The sequence below is a fragment of the Astatotilapia calliptera genome, chromosome 6 (genome assembly GCF_964374335.1).
Source record: "Astatotilapia calliptera chromosome 6, fAstCal68.1, whole genome shotgun sequence".
Classification (NCBI taxonomy): Eukaryota; Metazoa; Chordata; class Actinopteri; order Cichliformes; family Cichlidae; genus Astatotilapia; species Astatotilapia calliptera.
The window spans coordinates 2,583,906-2,605,598 of record NC_137427.1 but is presented as its reverse complement, the minus strand read 5'-3'; the positions used below and the strand labels follow the sequence as shown (position 1 = coordinate 2,605,598).

At 40.6% G+C, this 21,693-nt stretch overlaps 1 protein-coding gene across 1 annotated transcript in view; it reads right to left on the bottom strand.

Moving 5' to 3' along the window:
• The window catches only part of sorcs3a (sortilin related VPS10 domain containing receptor 3a), a 255,954-nt gene that overhangs the window by 47,902 nt on the left and 186,359 nt on the right, over window positions 1-21,693 (bottom strand). The window contains exons 6-16 of the mRNA XM_026169671.2: window positions 21,366-21,430; window positions 20,706-20,824; window positions 17,448-17,537; window positions 16,819-16,998; window positions 10,603-10,749; window positions 8,963-9,065; window positions 5,706-5,782; window positions 5,066-5,157; window positions 3,745-3,852; window positions 2,035-2,152; window positions 1,808-1,941 (exon numbers count right to left, since the gene is read on the bottom strand). Of these exons, the coding sequence (XP_026025456.1) occupies window positions 1,808-1,941; window positions 2,035-2,152; window positions 3,745-3,852; window positions 5,066-5,157; window positions 5,706-5,782; window positions 8,963-9,065; window positions 10,603-10,749; window positions 16,819-16,998; window positions 17,448-17,537; window positions 20,706-20,824; window positions 21,366-21,430 (1,233 nt within the window). The remainder of the gene's footprint in view (window positions 1-1,807; window positions 1,942-2,034; window positions 2,153-3,744; window positions 3,853-5,065; window positions 5,158-5,705; window positions 5,783-8,962; window positions 9,066-10,602; window positions 10,750-16,818; window positions 16,999-17,447; window positions 17,538-20,705; window positions 20,825-21,365; window positions 21,431-21,693) is intronic.

The window sequence follows — 21,693 nt, the reverse complement described above, 5'->3', positions numbered from 1 at the left end:
AGTCATTTCAGGGTTTGGGGACACGAAGAGTTCCAGTTAAAGGTTTTAGCGTAAGTGTGACTTTAATCAGCATTTTGTTGATTTTCATCAGGGATTATACTCGACCATTGTCCTTTATGAATCTTGAATGCTGACTATGTTTCACAGTTTAAACACACACACACACACACACACACACACACACACACACACACACACACACTGCTTGTATGAGTCATGAGCTTTCTTTTTCAAAGCATGATCAGAAGATGGATTTAGTCATCCTAAAATCTCATGTGTACCATCAGCCCGTGGTTGGTCTGCTCTGCTTTTTATGACACAAATGAATCATAACAGAGTCAGCTTGGAACAAACCGAATGAAACAAATGAAACAAAATGAGCAACTGCTACAAGATTCCAGATTTCCAAATTTAGTTCAGGAAACTTGTCATCAGGCAGTAAAGGAAACTTGGGATTTGACTCAGTGTTCGGTGCCAGCTGGTCAGTATGCAGAACACTACGTGCACAATAGTTTGCAGGCATTTTCAACTGATTAATATAACGTTAATAAGTACGCACTTAGCTGATCATTGTGCCAGGCAGACTCTTCACACCTTGAATTAAGTTAAAGGATTTGGACTTCAATTCTGCACTGATGGGTTTTTAAAACTCCTCGTTTCTGAATTTTAAGTATTCATCAAATAATTCCCCGCAGAGAGAAAAACAGCAAGACAGAAATTAGACTAAACAAACAAACAAACAAACAAATGAAAAAAACACTAAAAACTTTCGACTAGTTCAATAGGAACCAATTAGCACTCACTCTCTGCACATCTACAAACGCTATTTACATAACTGCTGTATGTTGAAATGGTTTTTTTTCCATTCTCTGTCATTACAAGATAAAAAACACAACCGCTTAGGATTTGCATACAAATTGAAACTATTTACACGCCCACATGGTCTGAACAGAATTACGAGCACGGTGAGCTCAGACATACGGAGACAGACATTATGAGCAAATTGTGTAAAACCATCCCAAACTCATCAGATTATTGGAAAACACACGGAAAAAGTTACTGAAACACATGGATAGGATATGATTCCACTTAAATAAAAAATCTTCTTCCACAGTTGTTTTTCAGTCAATAAGAAGATGGACCCTATTTATTGCTCTTTTGCGTAGGATGAGTGTGAAAATCTGGATTGTAACTTTGTCACATCAGCTTTTATTGTATATTTTACACGAGCACACATATCATCAAGATCATTTTCTTCTACTCAGAACAAAAAATGTGATTAGGACAAAGTGAACCCAAGTGTGGCTGAAAACAGCCTTCTTTTCTAATCCGTTTCCCTCTTTTTTTCCTTCATCTGCAGCTTTGTAAGTTACAGGACTCACGTTGTTTGTGGCTACAGCAGGGATGCAGAAACAGCCCTAAACAGCACATGTGAATGGTGTGAAGAGTGTATTTGATGGTAGCTGGATGGATGCACTTCAAAATAAATTGCTACTGAAGAGAAGCTGGTTTTTCAAAGAGACTTTTTTTTTTTTTTCTTCAACGCAGCATTTAGCTAAATGACCTGTTGAGTCTCATTCACACGAAGCAGCTGCCAGTAACAAATTGCTTAAAAGGTAACAGAATGAAAAACTCTAAAAATATTATTTTAAGAAAGCGCGTCCTTTGAAATGTGTGCTTCTACATGTGCGGCAGAACAAAAGCTGCAATTAATGAAGTTCTCCTTCAGCAACAATAGAAAGAAACATAATCCCCCTCGACGATTATGAAGAAAGGGGCTACTGAACAAAGGCCCACATCATCTTACCATTCAAAATCATGAGCCCTGCAAATACAGGACTCGGCAGACAGGATTCTCGAGTAGTCCTTTCCCAGCATGCAGTAGTTTCCGGGCCTGCGCTTCATGTAAATCTGCTTTTGTCCCATTACGCACGGCTCGCCCTGTATGCAAGAGAAATGGTTGAAAAGCATTTTCAAAGCACAAACACTAACACGGGCAGCACCTTCATGCATGGCATGGATTTAGATTTTTACCTGGTTGTGCAGGTGCCAGGTTTGATAGTCTTCCTCTGTGCATTTCCTGCTGAAGATGGACTTGTAGTCTATCTTGATGAGCTGCCATTCGGAACGGTGGCTAAAGTGTCCAAAAAAGCTGCAAGAGGCAAACGATCTGAATGACTTAAACTCTGCTTTTTATTTATAAAGTGCCATTTTCCAGTAAAAATGCACATAGTGACACTCGAGCGTATCACTTCTACTCTTAGTGACACTGTGCTCCCCAAGAGGTTTGCTTCGATCTGGCAACAGGGTAAAATTGCTAATATGAAGTCAAAGCGGGCAAGGAATTAACAGCAAGATGATCTTAATAAAATTAGTTTTGATCAGCAATGGTGAGGCGGGAAAGGACTGCTAGATTTCCACTCCACAGTACTTCAAAGGAAAAAACTGTACTGCATCTCTAGTTTTTGATAAATATGTTTACACGTTCCTTTTAAAAATCAAGACTTTTCACAAAAAACCTGTAATAATCTCATAAGATACAACCCCAAATCAACTCCAGTTCCTCTCTAAATGTCTGACTTGGTTTATATAATTCATTTTTTTATTCACAAAGAAAAGCAGGGATTTGATAAAAATCTGAAAGCTTTTACTCTCCCGTTGTCACGCTGTGTCACCTCAGACAGGTCTGTGACCCTTTGGAGATTCTCTTTAGAAAGACCCTCTGTATTGAACTAATGCAGTGCAATGCATTTAAACTAGCAAACTGCTGCTTACAAACAGCTGCATCAGTGCATTAATAAGATGAGAAGTTTTCTGCACCAAACACCAACCTTAAAGTCTAAGTAGTTACAAAATGATTAAACAGAAAAAAATGATTTTTGACTTTTTGACACATCTTTAAAATGATGATTCTAAAGTGACTCTGATTCCAACAAACTGAGAAACAATTACTGTACCACACTGTTAACAGCTCAGAGGGTCCAAATCTGTATGGAGTAATAAGCCAAAGAGTTTTTCAAAGTACTGTAATCTAAACTGCTTTACAGTGTCTAAAGGTGCAAATGAAAGTGATACGAGCACAGCCTGTATAACAGTAGTTGAAAAAGACACTATTGTGTGACCTGTCATCTCTATCCGGTCTTTAAGTGATGAAGTATGAACCCTGCTTCTGGGTCCAGCCGGGGTCTGTGGAGAAGCTGGGGTTGGTGGGGCGGGGTTAGCAGAGGCATTAGCTGCTGTAGATAAACAATAGCACAGCAGCTAGCTGTCATTTGGGCTAAATTAAACTGGACTTGATCTGTAATCTATGATGGATATTTTGTTCTGTGTTTGACATCTGTTTACATAAATCTGCCCCGTTCATTCTTTAATTCTTAGCTATAACTGTTGTTACTCATGTGCTCCTTACCTCAGTTTATCATCATAAAGAGCAAAAAGCTTCAAAAGGTGCTTTTTCATGGCCATTTTATTTTTACTCTACAAGATTTGATTCGATTCTAAAGGTGTAACAGCAAAAAGGCTGATTTAAAAGTTGTTCTTTGAACCCTTTAAACCCTTTCCTTGAGAGACTTAAAAACCACCTGACTCACAATCCTGCAGAGCTCTTGAGGACCTTTTTAGAGGTCCTCGATCCTTTGGGCCTCTCTGGAGGGCAAAAATAACCCCAAGGACCCCCCACTGCCACCTTTTACTCAAATCACATCAACACATTGTAACATGTCATTCAGCTCTTTGTGGACTTACGTCATGATTTGGTTTTCAGCCCCAGCCTCCACCAGCACTCCATCCACAAACAGGGGCACCGAGGAGAAGCTGTGCTGGGTCCACTGCCTGCCTTCGTCAAAGCTGACCCTGTGTATTGTACGTCAGAACACATTCTCATCACAAACCCGGCAACAGCGACGGCGCAGACACAGACGCTCTCTATTAGATCCTGGTCATAGGGGAGGATTTATGTAGGGATCAGAATGACCGGCTTGTCTCGACACAGGAGACTCCGAGTCTCTGTGCAATTAGCTATTGCAGCGTTTGGTAAATATTAAAGGCTGAGGCATTGAAAGGGAATTTAAGAGAGTCCGCCAACTTATTAAAACAAAGAAGCACAAAACTGCTTTTGCAAGACGTGAACAAAGGAAAGGTTTCGGTGTCAAAGGAAAAAAAGCAACATCATTGTTTCCTGGATAAAAAGTTGACACAGAGGCAAAAAAACACAAGACCAGAATAGAACTGTTTCATTTTTGACTAAAAAAGTGCAGAGGGAGAAGGAGACGGGAACACAAGATTGGACAGCTTTCATCATCGGGTCTTGGGCTACATTGATCCTGACAGTATATCAACACTGGTGCTGAAGTGAGAACAACTAGGAGTACCCGAGTGTGGCGTGGGTTGAAACAGCACTGAGGCCGGTGCTCAGAAGATTGTCCCATGTTGCCACTGCCTTCATTTGGCTAAAAGCACTAACAACAGAAAAAGCGTTGACATGCACCTGTTATGAGATTCAGTCAGGGGAACTGTTTAAGGTAAAGCTGCCTATGAACGCTGCGATGCAGTGACTGTGGAGATACTCATATCAATCTCTTTTTTTCTGCACTTCCTCTACCATCGCACTTAAATTGGTTGGGAGACAAAAAGGCTACACTTCACTGCTTCTAAAACTAATTTCAAAATTATTGCAAAAGCGAGCACACAGATCTGGTCTCACTTGGATTAGCCTGCACGGAGGCAAAGCGAGGCACCCGATTTGGCAAGAGGAAGGCAACATGTTAATGAAAACAGTAAAAGGAGGTGCGGGGGTGGGTGGGGGGTTTGGGGTGCTGGCTGTTAATGATAAGTGGTCTAGGGAAGAAAAAAACCCCTCAAATTAGATTGGCTATGATTTTTTTTCTCTTTTTTTAAGAGCCATAGTCAAAGTGCATCACTAAATGGATCAAGTGTCACATATAATATGCACATTCACTTTTTTTGGAACTGTAACTGTTGGATTAACCTTACAAGAGCCACAGGAAATTGGAAAAGCAATTTAAGACAGGAAACTTGTCCAAAAAAGTTCTCCAAATGGACATACCACAAATGTCTAGTTGGCACAGATGGCTGCTTCACAGCAACAAGAGCCCCTCCTTTGTCCAGAAACCAAATATTGTGCTCCTCTTCAAAAATCTGAACAGACATTCACAGACATTGGTATCAAAAACACAGTGACAAAGGTTACAAAATTATGTCCCATTTCCAAAAAAGTTGGGTGAAATTCAGATAAAATTAAAATGCAGTGGTTTGTAAACCATTTAAACCAGAAGCTCATTGTGAATTAGATACTAGGAGCACAAAAAAGTTAGAACAAGGGCCAAAACAGAATGTAAAAGGCGGGCAAGTCTCTCAGAGGTACATATGGGACGTTAAAGAGGTCATACTTCTGTTCATCAGGGCCAAAAACCCAGATTGAATGAGCCAAGCAGGGAAGCACAATACTATAATAATTCAACCGTTAATGATATCATTGTCTGCACTCTTGCTTTGGTGTGTAGCATGTCTAAACTGTCTTATAAAAAGTCTGTAACCTGCAGTCAGCTGGAGTGGAAACTAAAGGTGTTGCATAACAAGAAGCCAGAAAATACAATATTTGTGTTTAATTTTTTACATCATCCGTCAAAGTTCGAAACTGCTGCAGATCTGCTGGCTGTGGGTGTAAATGTAGGTGTGAGGCTCACCGGTCTCCAGGTATTGCCAGCATCAGATGATATGAACATGCCAACATTGTTGTAAGAGAGCTCTGCTCCGATATTTCCTGCAGTGGAAATTACACACACACACACACACCATGAAAAACACAGTGAGATCTCACAAAGATAACAGGCCATATGCGTTTTAAACACATGCTGTAAATCACACCATGTCTCTGATTAATTCATCATCTTGGCTTGATTCCTGTATTAGCTTGCTGACTTGCAAGTCATGTGAATACCAGAGAATATTTCATGTTAATTCCTGTGGATGCCTTCGTTACGAGGACAGCATAATGCGCGGTGTAGACGAGGGTGGGTGCCTCTCTCGCTCCGTCTTTCTGCGGTGTTGCAGCACAGCGCCTCCAAAGCCTTTTCCTGCGAGTGCGCAGCGAGTGAACTCATTTCTTCTGTTGTTCTGCTCGACTATCTTGGCCGCGGCTCAGTAAATAGGCACGTGTTTGATCTGGATGGTGTTTGTCATGTTGGTGAGATGATCTCTGCACCAGCTGATGTCTTAAAAGGCGCAGCGGGCAAAGTGAATCACGGTGCCAAAGCAAAGTCCCGGCCAGAAATACACACAAGCGCACACGAGTACATACTGTGCAAACATCACGCTGGGAATGCATGTTTATTCAGCGTTTTCACATAACGAGGACAAAACAACATAAATGCACACGCTCAAAGCAAAACCACAGGTTTTTTTCCTCCATTGGCGCTAACACTTCTCTTCCTTCCTTAACACTTACAGGCACACACGACACATAAGTGTGGCCTTTCCCCACACAAGGCATCAAAACTAATGGACACGATCCACAACATGTCAGTCTATACGTGAAACGGAGCACCTGCCTTGGACTCTGCACAGTGAAGCTTAAAGAACTGCTGAGACAGAAGCTTAAGTGGGGGTCAGGTAGGGGTCACATCAGAGCTGCATTAGATAATCAGGCTGCTGACTGGGACGACTCTTGATCCTGTGAAATGTTAACTTTCATACTAAAATAGCAACATAAGGCAAAACTAAACCTGTGCGATGTTAATATACTAATACAAATATAAAATAACATTGTGGATTAGATGATGGATTATTATAATTAATATGACATTATTAAACACAATCAGCATTGTACAAATTTTATTTTTACTATGCACCACTTCAGAAAAACATTGATTACACTCTGATGAGACGGCCACAGGACTGTCCTGCACACACATGCAGAGGGACCAGGATAAATGCTGGGTAAAGGTCTCCTGTGTGACGTCGTGCACACGCTGCTCAAGGCTGGCTGGTGTCGGTTTTCTGGAGGCTGCGGCTCCTGCTTGGTAAAATCAGTTGCAAAGAATACCTCGTTGTCATTCCTTTGTTTGCTTACTGCATGGAAGAAACCCTCGGAAACAAACACTGTTTGCCTTCAAAGTAAAACTTACACCTTTAAAAACATGTTGGCTGGAGTTCTGGGGCACAGGCTTTACTTTAACGTGTTAGTGCTGCTTAGAGAGTCGTTACAAGTCACCGCCATGCAAACTACTGATGACCCAGAAGTACTGCTACTGAACACAGTAAGAGCATCACCCAGTTGGGGAATGTGTTTTTTTTTTGCCTAGCAACTGGTGGTTGCCGGGGAGTTGCTGCTAACTGATTAACCTCCCCATGCTGGTTATTAATGCATAAATCAAATGTTAGTTAAATCTTGCATTTAGGCAACTGTAAGATTTACAGAGGAATGAGATGAATGTATCGTGAGCAGTGTTGGTCAAGTTACTTGAAAAAGTAATCAGTAACTAATTACTGATTACTTCCCCCAAAAAGTAACCCTGTTACTTTACTGATTACTTATTTTCAAAAGTAATAAATTACATAGTTACTTAGTTACTTAGTTACACGATTTACAACCTGAATAGGTGATAAAGCGATAGATCTTTCAGCCCAATTCTACTTTTTCTACATAATCCATCATACAAAATGTAATCAAATGGAAAAGTCTCTTTTTAAAACTTGTTTTATTAGTTTTAATCTTTTAACTTTATGCATCAAACAAAAATTTTATTATATGCAACATTCTCTGACTGGAAGAAATTAGTTTAACATTTAAACCTATTTTCTGCACATTCCAGCACATAAAATAAAATATTTTTTGTGTTTACACTCAGTCTTTCAAATAGATGCAAGTAAAACACAGCAGAAAATAAATAAAGTCAAAGACTCAGCGGTCCTGTTGCTCTATTTTCACCTGTAAAGCAGGACTGGGGTAGGCAGAGGTTTACCCTGGTGCAGGTGTGCCGCGGTCAGTGGAAGAATCCGCGAGTTTCTCTGTGAGTTTCCCATTACGTCGCAGCTACTCGGTGCTTGTTCGGAAGTTTAGGGTTTTTTCGCTGTAAAAAGAAGTTTTCTTCCCACGCACAGCGGACACTAATGTTTTTGTCACTTTTTATGGAATCAAACTCAAAGTAAGGTCAGTACTTCCACGCTTTAAACGCTGCACGCTCATACTCTCTCTGCACTCGATATATGATCCATTGTTGATCCATTGTTGATCTGCACACAGCTGTTGTCACGAACGTCGCACTCGCTTACGTCACTGTCATGAGACACTCGCAAGAAAAATCACGGTTTTAGTAACGCAGTAACGCAGCGTTCCTACGGGAACGTAACGGTAATCTAAAAACCTTTTTGCAATAGTAATCCCTTACTTTACTCGTTACTTGAAAAAAGTAATCAGATTACTTGCAACGCGTTACTGCCCATCTCTGATCGCGAGTTACTTGGACGCTCACTAACAAGAGCAAGAAGAGAGACACTTCATGAGTCCATTTTACCCGGAAACATTTTTCTAATAGTAGCTGATGTTAGCCTGCCTGTTCATTTAGACAAAGAGCTTGCTTACTAACGCTATCACTAAAGAAATAGCACCTGAAGCCATATCAGTGTGCTTGTGTGGAGTTTGTGTTGGTGTCTAGGTTGTGTTGATGTTGAGATGGAGCAGAAAAGAGGCAGTGCCAGTGAGGGAAGCCACCTGTGAGCAAGCATAAGCATGCACATTCCAAAATTTAACCTGCAACCTCCTCATATGATCGAAATCAGTCTGTTAGAAGCAGCTGAAGCAGTCAGAGAAGATCCTGATTTTTAAGCTACCTAACATGTGCAGACATTGGTAAATGTAAAGTGTTCAGCGTATGAAAAAAAAAAGTCATCTTATGCATTTTTAATGTGCAGACTGTCTTTGGTGTTCAGTGTTTTTACTCACCTGTGGCAACTATCATTCCCGGTGCAGAATTCTTGGTGGAAATTGTTCCTGACAAGTAAGGATTCTCAGACATTTGGAGTTGTAGATGAAGAGAGCAGAAAGGCTGTAAAAGATTTAACAGAAATAAACTGAAGAGGATGTTGATTTTAGAGAAAAGAAGCACCGAAGTTTAGATGCAGTGCCCAGACAAGTTGAAAATAAGTGTGTATAACTGTGTATGCATACGTGCATCACTGTAAGTGGCAATAATACAAAGTATGATCTAACTCAGTCTTGCTATGCATCAGCTTATCTAATTAACTGCCAGGTAATAGGATGGGAAGCAGGGCTGATCTGTTATGTGAAAATGATAGGGTCAGAAAAATTAGAGAACAAACAACAAAAAAATCCCCAAAAGCTAAGCTAACGGTGCCTTCAGACGTTTTGCTAATTACATTTAATCTGTCATTAAAACAAAGAATGATGGAATTTGCATTAAAGTGTGAAGCTGAGCCTCCAGGGCATGCAAACAACAGAAGACAATTACATTTGTTCACGGAGCAGAAAAAAAACCTGTGTCTGCTTTCATCTTTGCAGCAGACAGCGTGTCACTGGTGTAAGGACACCGAGGGCAGTGGGACTGAACAGGGTAATCAAAAGGAATCTACAGCAGTAATTAAAATGTCACATGAATGCACAATCACAGGGAACCTGTAAGCCACACCGCATGGCCCTGAAATAACCTCTTAAACAGCATGAAGTCCTCCTAATGTCTCGACCATGATTCCTGCTAACGGTCTGCCTGTTAGTTTTAGATGCAGGGAAGCTATCTAATGAGACCTTTACCACGTACAGCTGATCTGGGATCTGCCGCTCGAGTACTGCATCTTCCTCATGATTAAAACAGAGGTTGCACTTTAATCTATATTATGCACTAATATTAGTTTTTTGTACATGACTTGGATTTGCATGCACATGTCTATCTGGGCCATGTGTACTCACCTAACTGTAAATTAATTTAAATAACTAGGATTCATTGAACAATGTGAGCATGCAGTTTTAAATGATAGCCAGTTCTTTAATGAATGGATGTTGCAGATCTTTTCCACATGCTATAACACAGGTCCACGGTTCACTGGAAGGGGTTTCCTAAAAGCTAGAATGCAGCAGATTAAGCTAAAGTTTGCTTGTCCAGTGCAGAAAACATCTGGCTGTGGGAAATGTAACTGCTGACTTGGTGAGACTGTTCATACCTGTGAGAATCAGGGCTTTCACCAACATAAAGACCAATTTCCAACTATTATTTACTACACAGATGATTTATTTTAGGTTTTAGAACAGACTTCATGAGGGTGCATTAGTAAGCTCTGGCTATAGAGCAGTGTTACAAATCAGCAAAATATATTTTTGTGTCTGCAGGTTTAGACGTCTTTGTGAGGACAGATAATTGGTATGCTACTATACCTGTGGGGACCAAAATACCCGTCCCCACGAGTTTGAAGACATTTTTGAGACTCAAAATGTGGTTTTAGTGGCAGGCTTATGGTTAGGGCAAGCAGCTGGGGAAAGGATCATGTATAATTGATGTCCTCACTAAGATGTGAAAACTAGTCTGTGTGTAATTTCCATAAACACAAGACAGCATTTGACGTGTACGTTACCAGTATGCAGTGGATGTCATTCCCCTCCAGGTCAGACGCAGGAGCCTGCAGGAGCCTCCAGTCCCGCCCTTTATTGTAGGTAATGTAGGTTTTCACCTGGTTGTCGTGCCTCTTGTTGGCGATTAACATGCCTTTAATTCCAGCCACCTGATTGGCACAGACACATAACAGGTTGAAACCCATCTTTAAAGCAAGCCATCAGGGAGCACTTTACACACAACAACCCTCCCAACACCCATAACAGTTAGGGCCTCAGTTGCGCATGAAAAAGCATACCCGGCACTCTCATCAGAAAAGGCATTTTGTGTATTGAGGCGGCAATCTTCACAACACCAGTTAAATGCAAATGGCGCGCTTATCTTTCCTTTCTTCAGCTGACAGTCCTGCAGACACCGTCAACAGAACAGGCTGCAGTTTCTTACACTGTGCTCTCTGTAATTATATCCTTACACGTCTCAGTAATCTAGACAGTACAAAATGATGACGGCTGAGAAGTGACACCTTGTCTGTTTTCCAACAATTGAACCGAATCTCACACGTACACCTGTAACAGTGTAGACTCACAGTCCTCTGACCAAATCCACCCCGCCAGTCGTCTCTCAGGGATTAGACACATCCTTCAACAAAACCAAAGCATGACATGCAATGGAAATGACAGAGTCACTCTAAATGGTTGCCATAGTGAGGGTCTCCACATGGATGTGTTTGCCTCCCTGAAGGGGCACGTCTGTATAAGTGGCACTAATAGGCAGCGCATTTGACATTGTCATAGAAACATGTGGCTCAGGATGGATGCGGCTAACGAGGGTCCTCCCGTCCTCATCCAACCTGACCTGTCAATTGTGGCAGTAATTATTTATTTCCTCCACCTCCTCTGTCACACACACACACACACACACACACACACACACACACACACACACACACACACACACACGCAGAACTTTATATGGCCAGCAGCATCCACCCCTTTCTTTCCTCCGAAATGACTTTCTTTAAGATACAGTGAAGGATGCAGATCTCCGTTCCAAAGCACACATTACTCTGAAATGCGCTGATTTGCCGCCTTCACGCCACGCTGATTACTGCTATTTGCTGTGAGCGAGTGGAAATGGAACAAAGAATATTGCATGACAACTGTGCAGCAGCTCTTCAACCCAGCCGACCAACACCCAGCTGCTTGGTGAGCTGACTGTTGGTAAAGATTTGGCATTAACTTTTATATTTTTGCGTTTGAATTTGGGTTTAATCTGCTTTGCTCTAGCACACACTGGGTTACACTGACTGATTAGCACCGACTGCTTGTGGAAGGTGTGGGAATAACCCTATTTTTGCATTTCCAAAAATACCAACACAAGCCCTGGCAAAAGTCTCGCCTCACCTGGAACGTGTACAAACAGTTTTTTGTTTTTTTCCACTGTAGCAAACAAATTAAATGATATTGTTTTAATTATTTTGTGTGTTTTTTGTTTTTTTTTAGATTAAGCACAGGAAACTAAATGTGGAATCATCATAATAAATGTTTAATATTTTCTTGCATGTCCTCGGACTTTTATGTTGGGCTGAATTATTTGGGGCAGGTTCCAACTTTCTTAAATAGTATCATGACTGCAGTTCGCTGTTCATGGACCATTTTTGTGCTTCCACAAAAATTTTTATTTTTACCTTTTGAAAAAAGGTGAAAAAAATCAATATTCATCCTCTTTTATTGTATTTGTGGTGTGTTTCATGAAGCTATAATGATCACTTAATAACGTATTATTACTAATTATTACACAAGAACTGTTTTGTGGTTTGTTTGCAACAGAGTAAAAGAGTCAGAGGAACATTTTCTGAGTGTCTGAGATCTAATTTTGAGGTTTTGCCAAGAGTGTGTAGAAGACAAATGAAAAGTCTCTAATGCAATTAAACATCAATATGAATCGATTTTACTGGATCTGCAAAAGATTTCATTTTGCTTTAGCCTGACCTAATTTTCAAATCAGGGGCACGGATTTATAGAGCTGGAAGCAGAGAATAAATGAGATTATTTATTGATTGTCAGTCCTTGGAAAACTTTTCTATTAAGATTACCCAGAAAAGGAACAAACACTATCCTATATGACCCTTCACCTAGTTCTTAATGCTACTGCTAAATGTATGAGTTTGTTTTGGAGATATACTTGACATGCTGCTTGCACCAACAATGAGATCTTCAAATTGCTTTTAGCCAAAAACATGGTACAAAGTATGCTCTAAACCAATTTTGCATCTGGCCCTTCAGGTAAACTATTGTTAACCACCAGTCTAATTTACAGCCATCTTTAAATTACACTAGAGGTTTGTTCATGGTCTGCATTTCAGACAGTGGTGCTGGGATCTTTTTAAAGTTATGAATACAGAAAAGTACTGTCAGATAAATGAAAGACTGCTGTGTTACAGAATAAATGTGGTCGTACCAAAAAATGACTTTCAAGGTTGTTTAAATTGTACAAACACTGTTTTTGTCTTCTATACTGTACTACACGTTTCAATACACTCATGGATGGAAACATAAAGAAATGGGGGATAGCTCAAGACCTTTGCAGTTACTGCGCTGTTCTCTTGCTCTTAAGTGAATATACAACCTTACATCTGACAACACGACCTTGTGAGCACCATCTCCCAATACTCCATCCATCAGCTGGTTGTGGTGGTGTGATAGAAAATGTTGTTGTTCCATTTTTTTACTGATGAGTGGAAGGCTCAGCGGTATCCTGATTTTGTCTTCATATCATCCTCTTTTACAAGATATACTTGTTTGCACAGAATGTTCTGAATGTATTCTGTGACCACGGCCGGCTGATAACTTGTTCCTATAAATGATTCTATGCTTGTTATTATTCTCGCTCAAATACCGTGCAGAATGCTGCCGACGTCTATTGTTGTTTGACAACTTTGCAAAGACAAATTAAAATCTCAGAGAGACGGCTCGTTTGTGTCCAGATTGATTTCCATAACAGTAGTAAGCAGTTTTGCACTGACGGGGACAATCATACAAACCGCTCACTAGAACATGAGTGAGAATATAACAAAAAGATCCAAGATTGTGCATCCACACCGCACAGTTGGGACTGGCATGTATTTGATGTCAATAGTTTGTCTGAATCATCTGTTGAACGTTGCGTTGTTGGGTTTGCAGTTGCTGGTGGGAAAACACAGCCGTGAATAACCACATCATCCCGAGTATCAGTATCATCCAGATCATTAAATACTCTCCACCGACAACAACCCACTTAATGTCTTCAATCAATCATCCTGAACTGTTTATTGTGAGAGAGATAAACGATTTTTGATACAGTGAACTCCACACAATCTGAGTGCTAATCGTCAAAGAGCCACCTGCTAAGCCCACTCTCAGACTGAAGGAAGGTTTAGCAGGTGATGTAGAGCCCTGATGTCAACAGAAAATTAGTTTGCACAACAAAAGCTCATGATTACATTGCCCTTGTCCAATCTCATTGACAATAAAATAATCCCTCTAATTCTGGAGATAATTGTCCAATTTTCTGTGTGGGGGGAAGAAAAGAATAATTGATTTGTGGAGGGAGGGTGCACAAAGAACAGAGGCCCTCTGGGAAGAGAAATGACTTCTAACAAAACAACTTTCACATAGTTCGCCGTCTCCGATTGGAGCTGCAGCTTCTGTCTGAAACGTCGCCTGCGTGAAGAACGGTTTGTCACAGAGCAACAACAATAAATGAGATGAATTCTGTCGCACATATCTTTCCTTGTGTAATGGGTCTGGATTATCAGGGTAGCAGTGTGTCATCTCTCTTGTTTAGGTTCAGATCGGGAAATGTGGCCGAGCCAAACACGATTAAAGCGCCTTGTCCTGCTGCTTGGTTAAAGGCCTTAACAACTGCTGCATAGAAATAGAAACTGCGCACACACTCACGTATGCACATACTGTTCAGGGCAAGAAATGGCATTGTTAATTACCATCCTGCTGTTACTGCTGCTGGCCAATATCTCACTTCCTTCCACACTCTCTCAGTCACACCTGCCAGTGTAGGACTGATAAACTGGGTTCACCCGGGAGTGGAGAAGGGAATTCTACTATGAATACAAAACCGTATAGCAGGCAGTAGGTTAGCTAACAAGGGCATTACAAGTCCAGAGCTGCATGGCAGTGAGCCCCATTAAATGCACTCTTTACACTGTATGCATGTTTGCAGGGTGGAAGCTCGCAGCCTGAAATGCAAACCTGGCTCTGAGAAGTTACAGCAGTGTTGTTGCACACGACCACAGGTTTTATTGCTATTCATGTTAATAATATGCTTAAATGGATGGAACAGTATCATCATCATCATCAATTTTATCCACAGTTTATCTTGTCTTTATAATACTGCATATGAATTATCCTAATGTAACAAACACAGATACGTTTTGCCTAATTTAATGCAGAAGACTAGTGTGTACACACACACACACACACAAAGCCAAAGACTGAAGTGAGCTAAAATCTGTGAATGGAGTGTACCTTATTAAAAAGCCTTTGTTATTTTGTGATAATAAATGCACAATGAATAAAATATGTAAAATAGCTCTAAGTAAGCAGCAGGAAAAAGAAAAAAGCCAAAGCGCAGCCAAAGTTTCCAAATCCCTTCTGTTTGTACCGAAGAGTTGACCTCCTCTCAGGGTCGAATGGCTCAACTGGCTGATATGATGGGCTGAGACATCGATATTAGCGATTATTCATCCAGTCACCTGCCAGGTACTTTTTATTAAGTTCCTGCTTAAGGATTACTGCTTTTTTAAAGGCTACTTTCTGCTGGTGTCTGTTGGGTCTGTGTTTCCACAAGCCCCGCTAATTCTAGAGATTTATTCATCATGAAGAAAACAAGACAGTCGATCGATCGATTATTTGCGCAAGGGAGGCCTCGTCTGTGTCCACCATGAAAATGACCTCCAGATCTGACCTCCTCCTGCTGCCTTTTATTGAGAGACAGTTCACACAAAACACGTCAGAACAAAGCCACGCCCCCTTGGTTCCAAGACAGGGCATTGTATGTATATGTGTGAACTTCTGTATCTACGTAAGAATGTGTGTGTGTGTGTGTGTGTGTGTGTGTGTGTGTGTGTGTGTGTGTGTGTGTGTGTCAGACCTCCTGCTGACCAAAGGGTCCTATAACATAAAAGCAGGAGGAACATCCTTGGTCATAAAGAGGGTAGTCTCCCCCACACCCTAGATGGTTCACACTAGATAACACAGTGAAGCCATACAAAGGGGAGGAGGTTTACCAACATCAAACAGACCTTCACAAGGATGTTCCTGTGATTAAAAACACTACCGCCCCCCTCCCAGAATCTTAAGAATCTGGGGAGGGGAGGACAGAAAGAATTCCTTAAAACCATGTACAAATGGTAAACATAAAAATGACAAACATTTAACAATTCACTCTAACAGTGTCCATGTCACTTTTCACCAGAGCAATTCAATAGCTGCCAACAGCGCTTTTTCTCACTGTCATTACTCCATATTGATTGATTGATTGATCTTGATGTTAGAAGTCTAATTCCGGTGCTGCTGAGTTACTGTTGACGACGAAACTAACCACAACGATCTTGCTGCTAATAGCAGTTATTGCTGATGCGTTGGAGGCGTGTTTGATAGGAGGATTCTGGAGTTCTTAATTTACACAACACTAAAGTCATATTGTTTTCACAGTGTGAGCTGATATCCAATAGCAATACCTCACATTGAGTTAATGTTTAAAAAAAAATGCTGAAGACTTCAACAACAGCTGAAAGAAAAAGCCTCTGTGTACCACACTGTCAAATATTTGGTTAAAATTCATATATTTAAAGCGCATCTATCATACTTTCCCTTCATTTCTGTCAGTGTCTGTGAACAAACACTACCAATTATTACCAATTATTATCCAAACAATCCCTAATCCATAGTCAAAAGCTCAGACTATTCTAAATGCTCAGTCACAGTTCAGCTCTGCTCAGCACCTCATTCACTCATGCTGTCCGTGGACACAGTAACCTGTATTTCACACCTTTTGTTGATTGTGATTTTGTTTTTGCTGTGAAACAGCTCTTCTCCAATAATGTTGACACACACATCTACCTGTATCTGTTTACCATATCGCAGATCTAATGAGTGAAAATAATACTAATCTCTGTCATTTCCCATGAATTCATTATTTCAGAATCCACACAGGGTGACTAATTTCATCAGGCGTCTACCTCGTATAGGTCTAGCATCTGGTTCCCTCCAATGCCCCTGGTGGTCTTGACATTTTCCATGGCCAAGGTGAAGTAGATCCCTCTGGTGTCAGACAGGTAGAGGTTGTAGGTGTCATTCTGGTTCCATTCCTGCACTGCAGCAAATACCTGCTTCTCGTCAGTGCTGACGATGTGTAAATCCTATCAAGAGAGCAGGGGGAGAGATTAAGAAGAGTTATGACCGGAGGCAGAGAGGTGACGGATTAGAACATGCTGACCCCATGGGACTGGTCACGAGATCAATGCTGAGGTGTGAATATAAATGGTTGATGACATACTGTAAAGAATGGGCCTTATTCTTAATATGGAGTAAGTTATATAAGTATGAATGGAAATGGGCAGTGACCTGACTTTTTCTATATTATATCAGAAAATAGAAGCTGTTTAGAAGAGCCTTATATAAATGAAATGTCTTACATTATATTATACCTTTGTTTGGTTTTACCAGTGAATGGAAGCTCCAGAGAAATGGAAAGATGTGATCCAAACCCTGACCCTGAACAAGTCACTGGTGAGCTGATGGGTGTGTCATAGGTTAAAAGCATGTCTGTGTGTCATCATCATCATCAAGTAAAGGCACTGCAGCTTACCTTAGGCAGGGAATATTTGGGCAGCTTGATTTGTATAAACGGCTCTCTCTTGTAGGACACATAATATGTGGCTCGCCCTGATGTAGGAACCTAGAACATATAATACTCTATTAATTAAATACATTACACATGGTATGCAGCGTTTCTGGCTATTATGCATCATTTTATATAGTGTCAAGTATAGTTTGGAGGGTGCAGGTGTGCAGCTCAAAAGGAGTATAGATGCTTGTACACATCTAATTCACGATGAGACTTTTTCCACACCCATGTGATCGGCAGTATGACAGCGCACCCGAATCTATCACCTGTAGCGCACTCGTGACTATTATTAACCGTGTTTCCACATTGTCACCAGCCTTGTGATTTTCGTGTAGTTTGTGCAGTTGATTGAGAACACTATGGTTGTATTCAGGCAGTCAGTCCATGTGGAGAGCAAAACAAAGGACCGCCTTTACAAAAAGCTGGTACTGGTCCAGTTTTCTGTTGGCTGCGCGGTTACACACCTTGAATTGAAGCTGAAACTTACGTTTCAATCAGATCTTCATGGTTTCATAAGTCCCAGTGCTTATGGATCTGATGTACACATAAATGTTTTAATGTGTATGTTTGGTGGTTAGAAGTGAAACTGGAAACCTTTATGTGTGAACATTTGATGATATTTCTGTAGTTGTATTTGTATCTTACAGCCCAGTAACAGTGGCTCCATATAGTAGTTTCACATTCATTTGCCAAGTGAAAAGTTGTTGCTTCAGTTCCAGCCGTGCCAGGAAGCGGATCCGGCGTAAAACTGTGAAATGCGCTACCTGCTGTGAGCACACTTTGTGACGAGGAAACAAGCAAACTAAGCGCACATTTAGGCCCAATAACAACTGATTAAAAATGAGCAACTATCCAAATCTGGTAAAAGGTATTTTTTTTCTCTTATAAGATTAAATGAGACTTTTGTCCTCACGGTATAATACGTGATACACGTCCTTCTATACTCCTCGAAGCTTTGAGTCTCAGGATACTTTGCTTTTTCCACGTAGCAGTTCTCTCTGACTTTCAGATTTGCTGCTGATAAACAAATGCAGGGGAGAAGGCCTTATGTGTCACCTCATAACTGACATCATACCATATTTGTCTAAACAATTAAAGTTTGGGAAAAAGTACACATCAATTTCTGGCTTTTCCACCTGCTTATTTTCGTGGCAAAGCTGGATATTGTGGCTGCCCAGCCGTCTTTTCTTTCCATTTATAGCAACCTCCTGGCTTGGATTCAGAAGATGCAGCCCAGGTGTCAATGCACTGGTGGTTTCAAAGTGGACTTTGGTAAATATCTCGTAGGAGAATCAATAGTCTCATTATTCTTTGTCAAGAGAAATCTTTAAGTTACCTAACTGAGCCTCGTCTGCTGTCTAGGAAAGAAAAAAAAACACATCCTAATGGGCTAGACTCTTTGCAAACACTTTAAGCTGTTAGCTTATGCAGCAAGGAAACACGGGAATGGTGGGTGATGGAGAATTGTCATTAGGCGCAAGACCACAGAAGTCAGAAGCACTTTGTACAAATAGAGAAGCACCCAGCAAAGTGAGACTGCAGGTTCATAACCTACTTTTCTTCCCTGACAATAACACTATGAAATTCATTAGAGGAAAACCTTCAAATCAGAGCTTGTGGTTCTCGACTAAAGAGAAGTGAAGTCAGCATTAATGTTGTACGACAGAGGCGATTCTTTTACCGATCTTGCAAGCGTTGCGAGTGGTCCAGCAGAGAGAAAACACTGAGCACTGAGAGGAAATATAGCAGCCTAGCAGCGAGTGCTGTAGAACAGTCCCACATGCAATCGAGTGAAGGAGCAGGAGATCGATGGCTGGGTAACCAGAGGCAGTTTGAACTTTAAGAGGAATTGGTATGATGGATTTTTTTCCCATCCCTTTCAGGATCTTTCATCTGTGACGCATACGTGCTAAAATGTGGAGGTGCTTGAATTGAAGGGGTGGTTCTGGTTGAGTGCTTGTGAGTTTATTTGAAAGACTTCAGAGAGGTCAAACAGGATTGAAGGATCTTTGGAGAACCACTCTATTTCTTTGTCTAATGTGCTGCCAAGGGCAGAAAAGGTTCCGGAGGAAGGACTTGCCTGCAGGTGAATCAAGCTGAGTTTCTGAACCCACCCATTCTCTACTGAATAAAACATTTAGCAGGATCAAACAGCAAGAGAATTTACAACTGCTGCACCTCAAAATCGTGATATAAATTAATAATATTAACTTAAAATATAAAATACATCGAGTTGGATGACTCAATTTCTGAGGCTGGTGTAAGTCTATGTGATGCTTCTGTTGGATGTGAAGAGGTGAAAGGGGTAAGGGTCTTTGGAGGAGCACAGGTGCCATCTGCTATAGTTGTTGCTGTGAAACCTGAAAATCATGTTTTTTGCAGGTGGTTTAAGAAGATGCAGCTATGATCTGATGTTTGCAAGACTTGTAGCCACCGTCTCATCAACATCGATTTTTAAAAAGACAAACCGATAATGAGAAACCAAAACCAGATCCATCTTTTTCCTTCTACCTAAAACATTTTTAGCACATATCAGATACCACTGCAGTTTTTTTTGAGGAAAATCTGAATAAAACTGGCATTGCCATGGACTAGGTGTGTAATTATCCCAACGTTTCCTGTTGACTTTTAAATGTATGAAACCTCATTTGCACAATGTCAAAGTAAATAATATTCACGCTGGAGAGGAAATTAAAATACAACCCATAAATTGCATCTGTGTTACTTGGGATTCAGGACATTACCATTTCAGATTTTTCTGTTACACAAATCGTGATTAATATGACACACCATTCTGTGGCTAGGATGAATATTAAAACTGCTCACACAGGAAAACAAAGCACAAATGTTCAGTTGAGGTTAACATAAAATGATTTTTACATATTTTATTCCTGCCAAGTGAAATCATTTGCCAAAAAAAAAAAAAAACTCATACCAGAAATAGTATGACAGGAAAGAAACACCTGAATTTAGCAATATTTTAAATACATTTCAACAGATCAAAAACTATTTGAGGCCAGCTGTAGCGCGAAAGTTCCTAAAGTCACTCTGCCCTTAATGGCCATTTATCTAAAAGCCATTCAAATCCACACTTGCAGTTTATGCAAAAAGCTGAGTGTGCTTCTCAATATAGGAGACATACCGTATCTTGCATATCTTTAAACATGCATAATTAATCATGCATCAGATAGTGATGGGACAGAGTGTACAAAGCCCTACCTGAATGAATATGTAGTCATCTTGAACCACCAAAGAGCTGATGTCAATGTAACCTGGGAACGGGTAGTTCCTGTTAGCTTCTGTGCACATCTGAGCTCTGCACGTGACATACTGCACATCTGTCACATAGGAGGAAATGCAGGATCAGCATTATGTATTCTGCTAGTCCATATATACAGAACAACAGCTGTAGCAAGACTTTGTAAGCTAACCATTTCCTTCCCAATTAGGTCAAATGATTTTTTTTATCTTATTTGCAGAATGCAGAGTCTCTCTGAATAATTTGCCTCGCTGTGTAGCACCTGATTTATTTTGATTGTGTAGACGCCATAAACGAGCATCTCCATCTGTCAATCATACGACACCAAGAGGAGGAAAAAAGCAATTCTTGGTTTTTGCAGTGACATCACACAGTGGCAATTTCACTTATGTTGGCTACAGTATAGACGACCTTGATGTTGTGGCCTTTCATAGTTACGGAGACGACATTCACTGAATGAGAGTGAAAATAAAAGAAGCCATATTCATCAAGACTCATACGCTGGGTTCATTGGTGGGGTGAGCCAATGCCGTTTCCTTGGGGCCGACTTCTTTTCACAAAGAGGAATTCATGCCTATAGACACCTGCTCATTACTCGTCTTTGTGTGTAAGACACCTACTTCCATCTGGTGTGTGAGCTTCCATGTGGATCAGATCAGGCTCCTTGTCTAGGCTTGTGACAGACCTGGGAGAGAATGAAAAAGCAGAATATAATACGTTTTTATAAGCATAACAAAAAAGAAAAGGATGTAAAGGAGAAGCTACTTCTGTTACTGATTAATTAGAAGTGAAGCTATTGTGCATTTTCTGTTCTGTATATATTTTGCAATGATAGTTGTTCCTTTTAAACATGGTCACAAGTTAGCATATACACAAGTAAATGAACACGCATTTAAACGTTCTCCACCAAACATTTTTGCCTACTATTGGCTCTGTATGAGTACAACC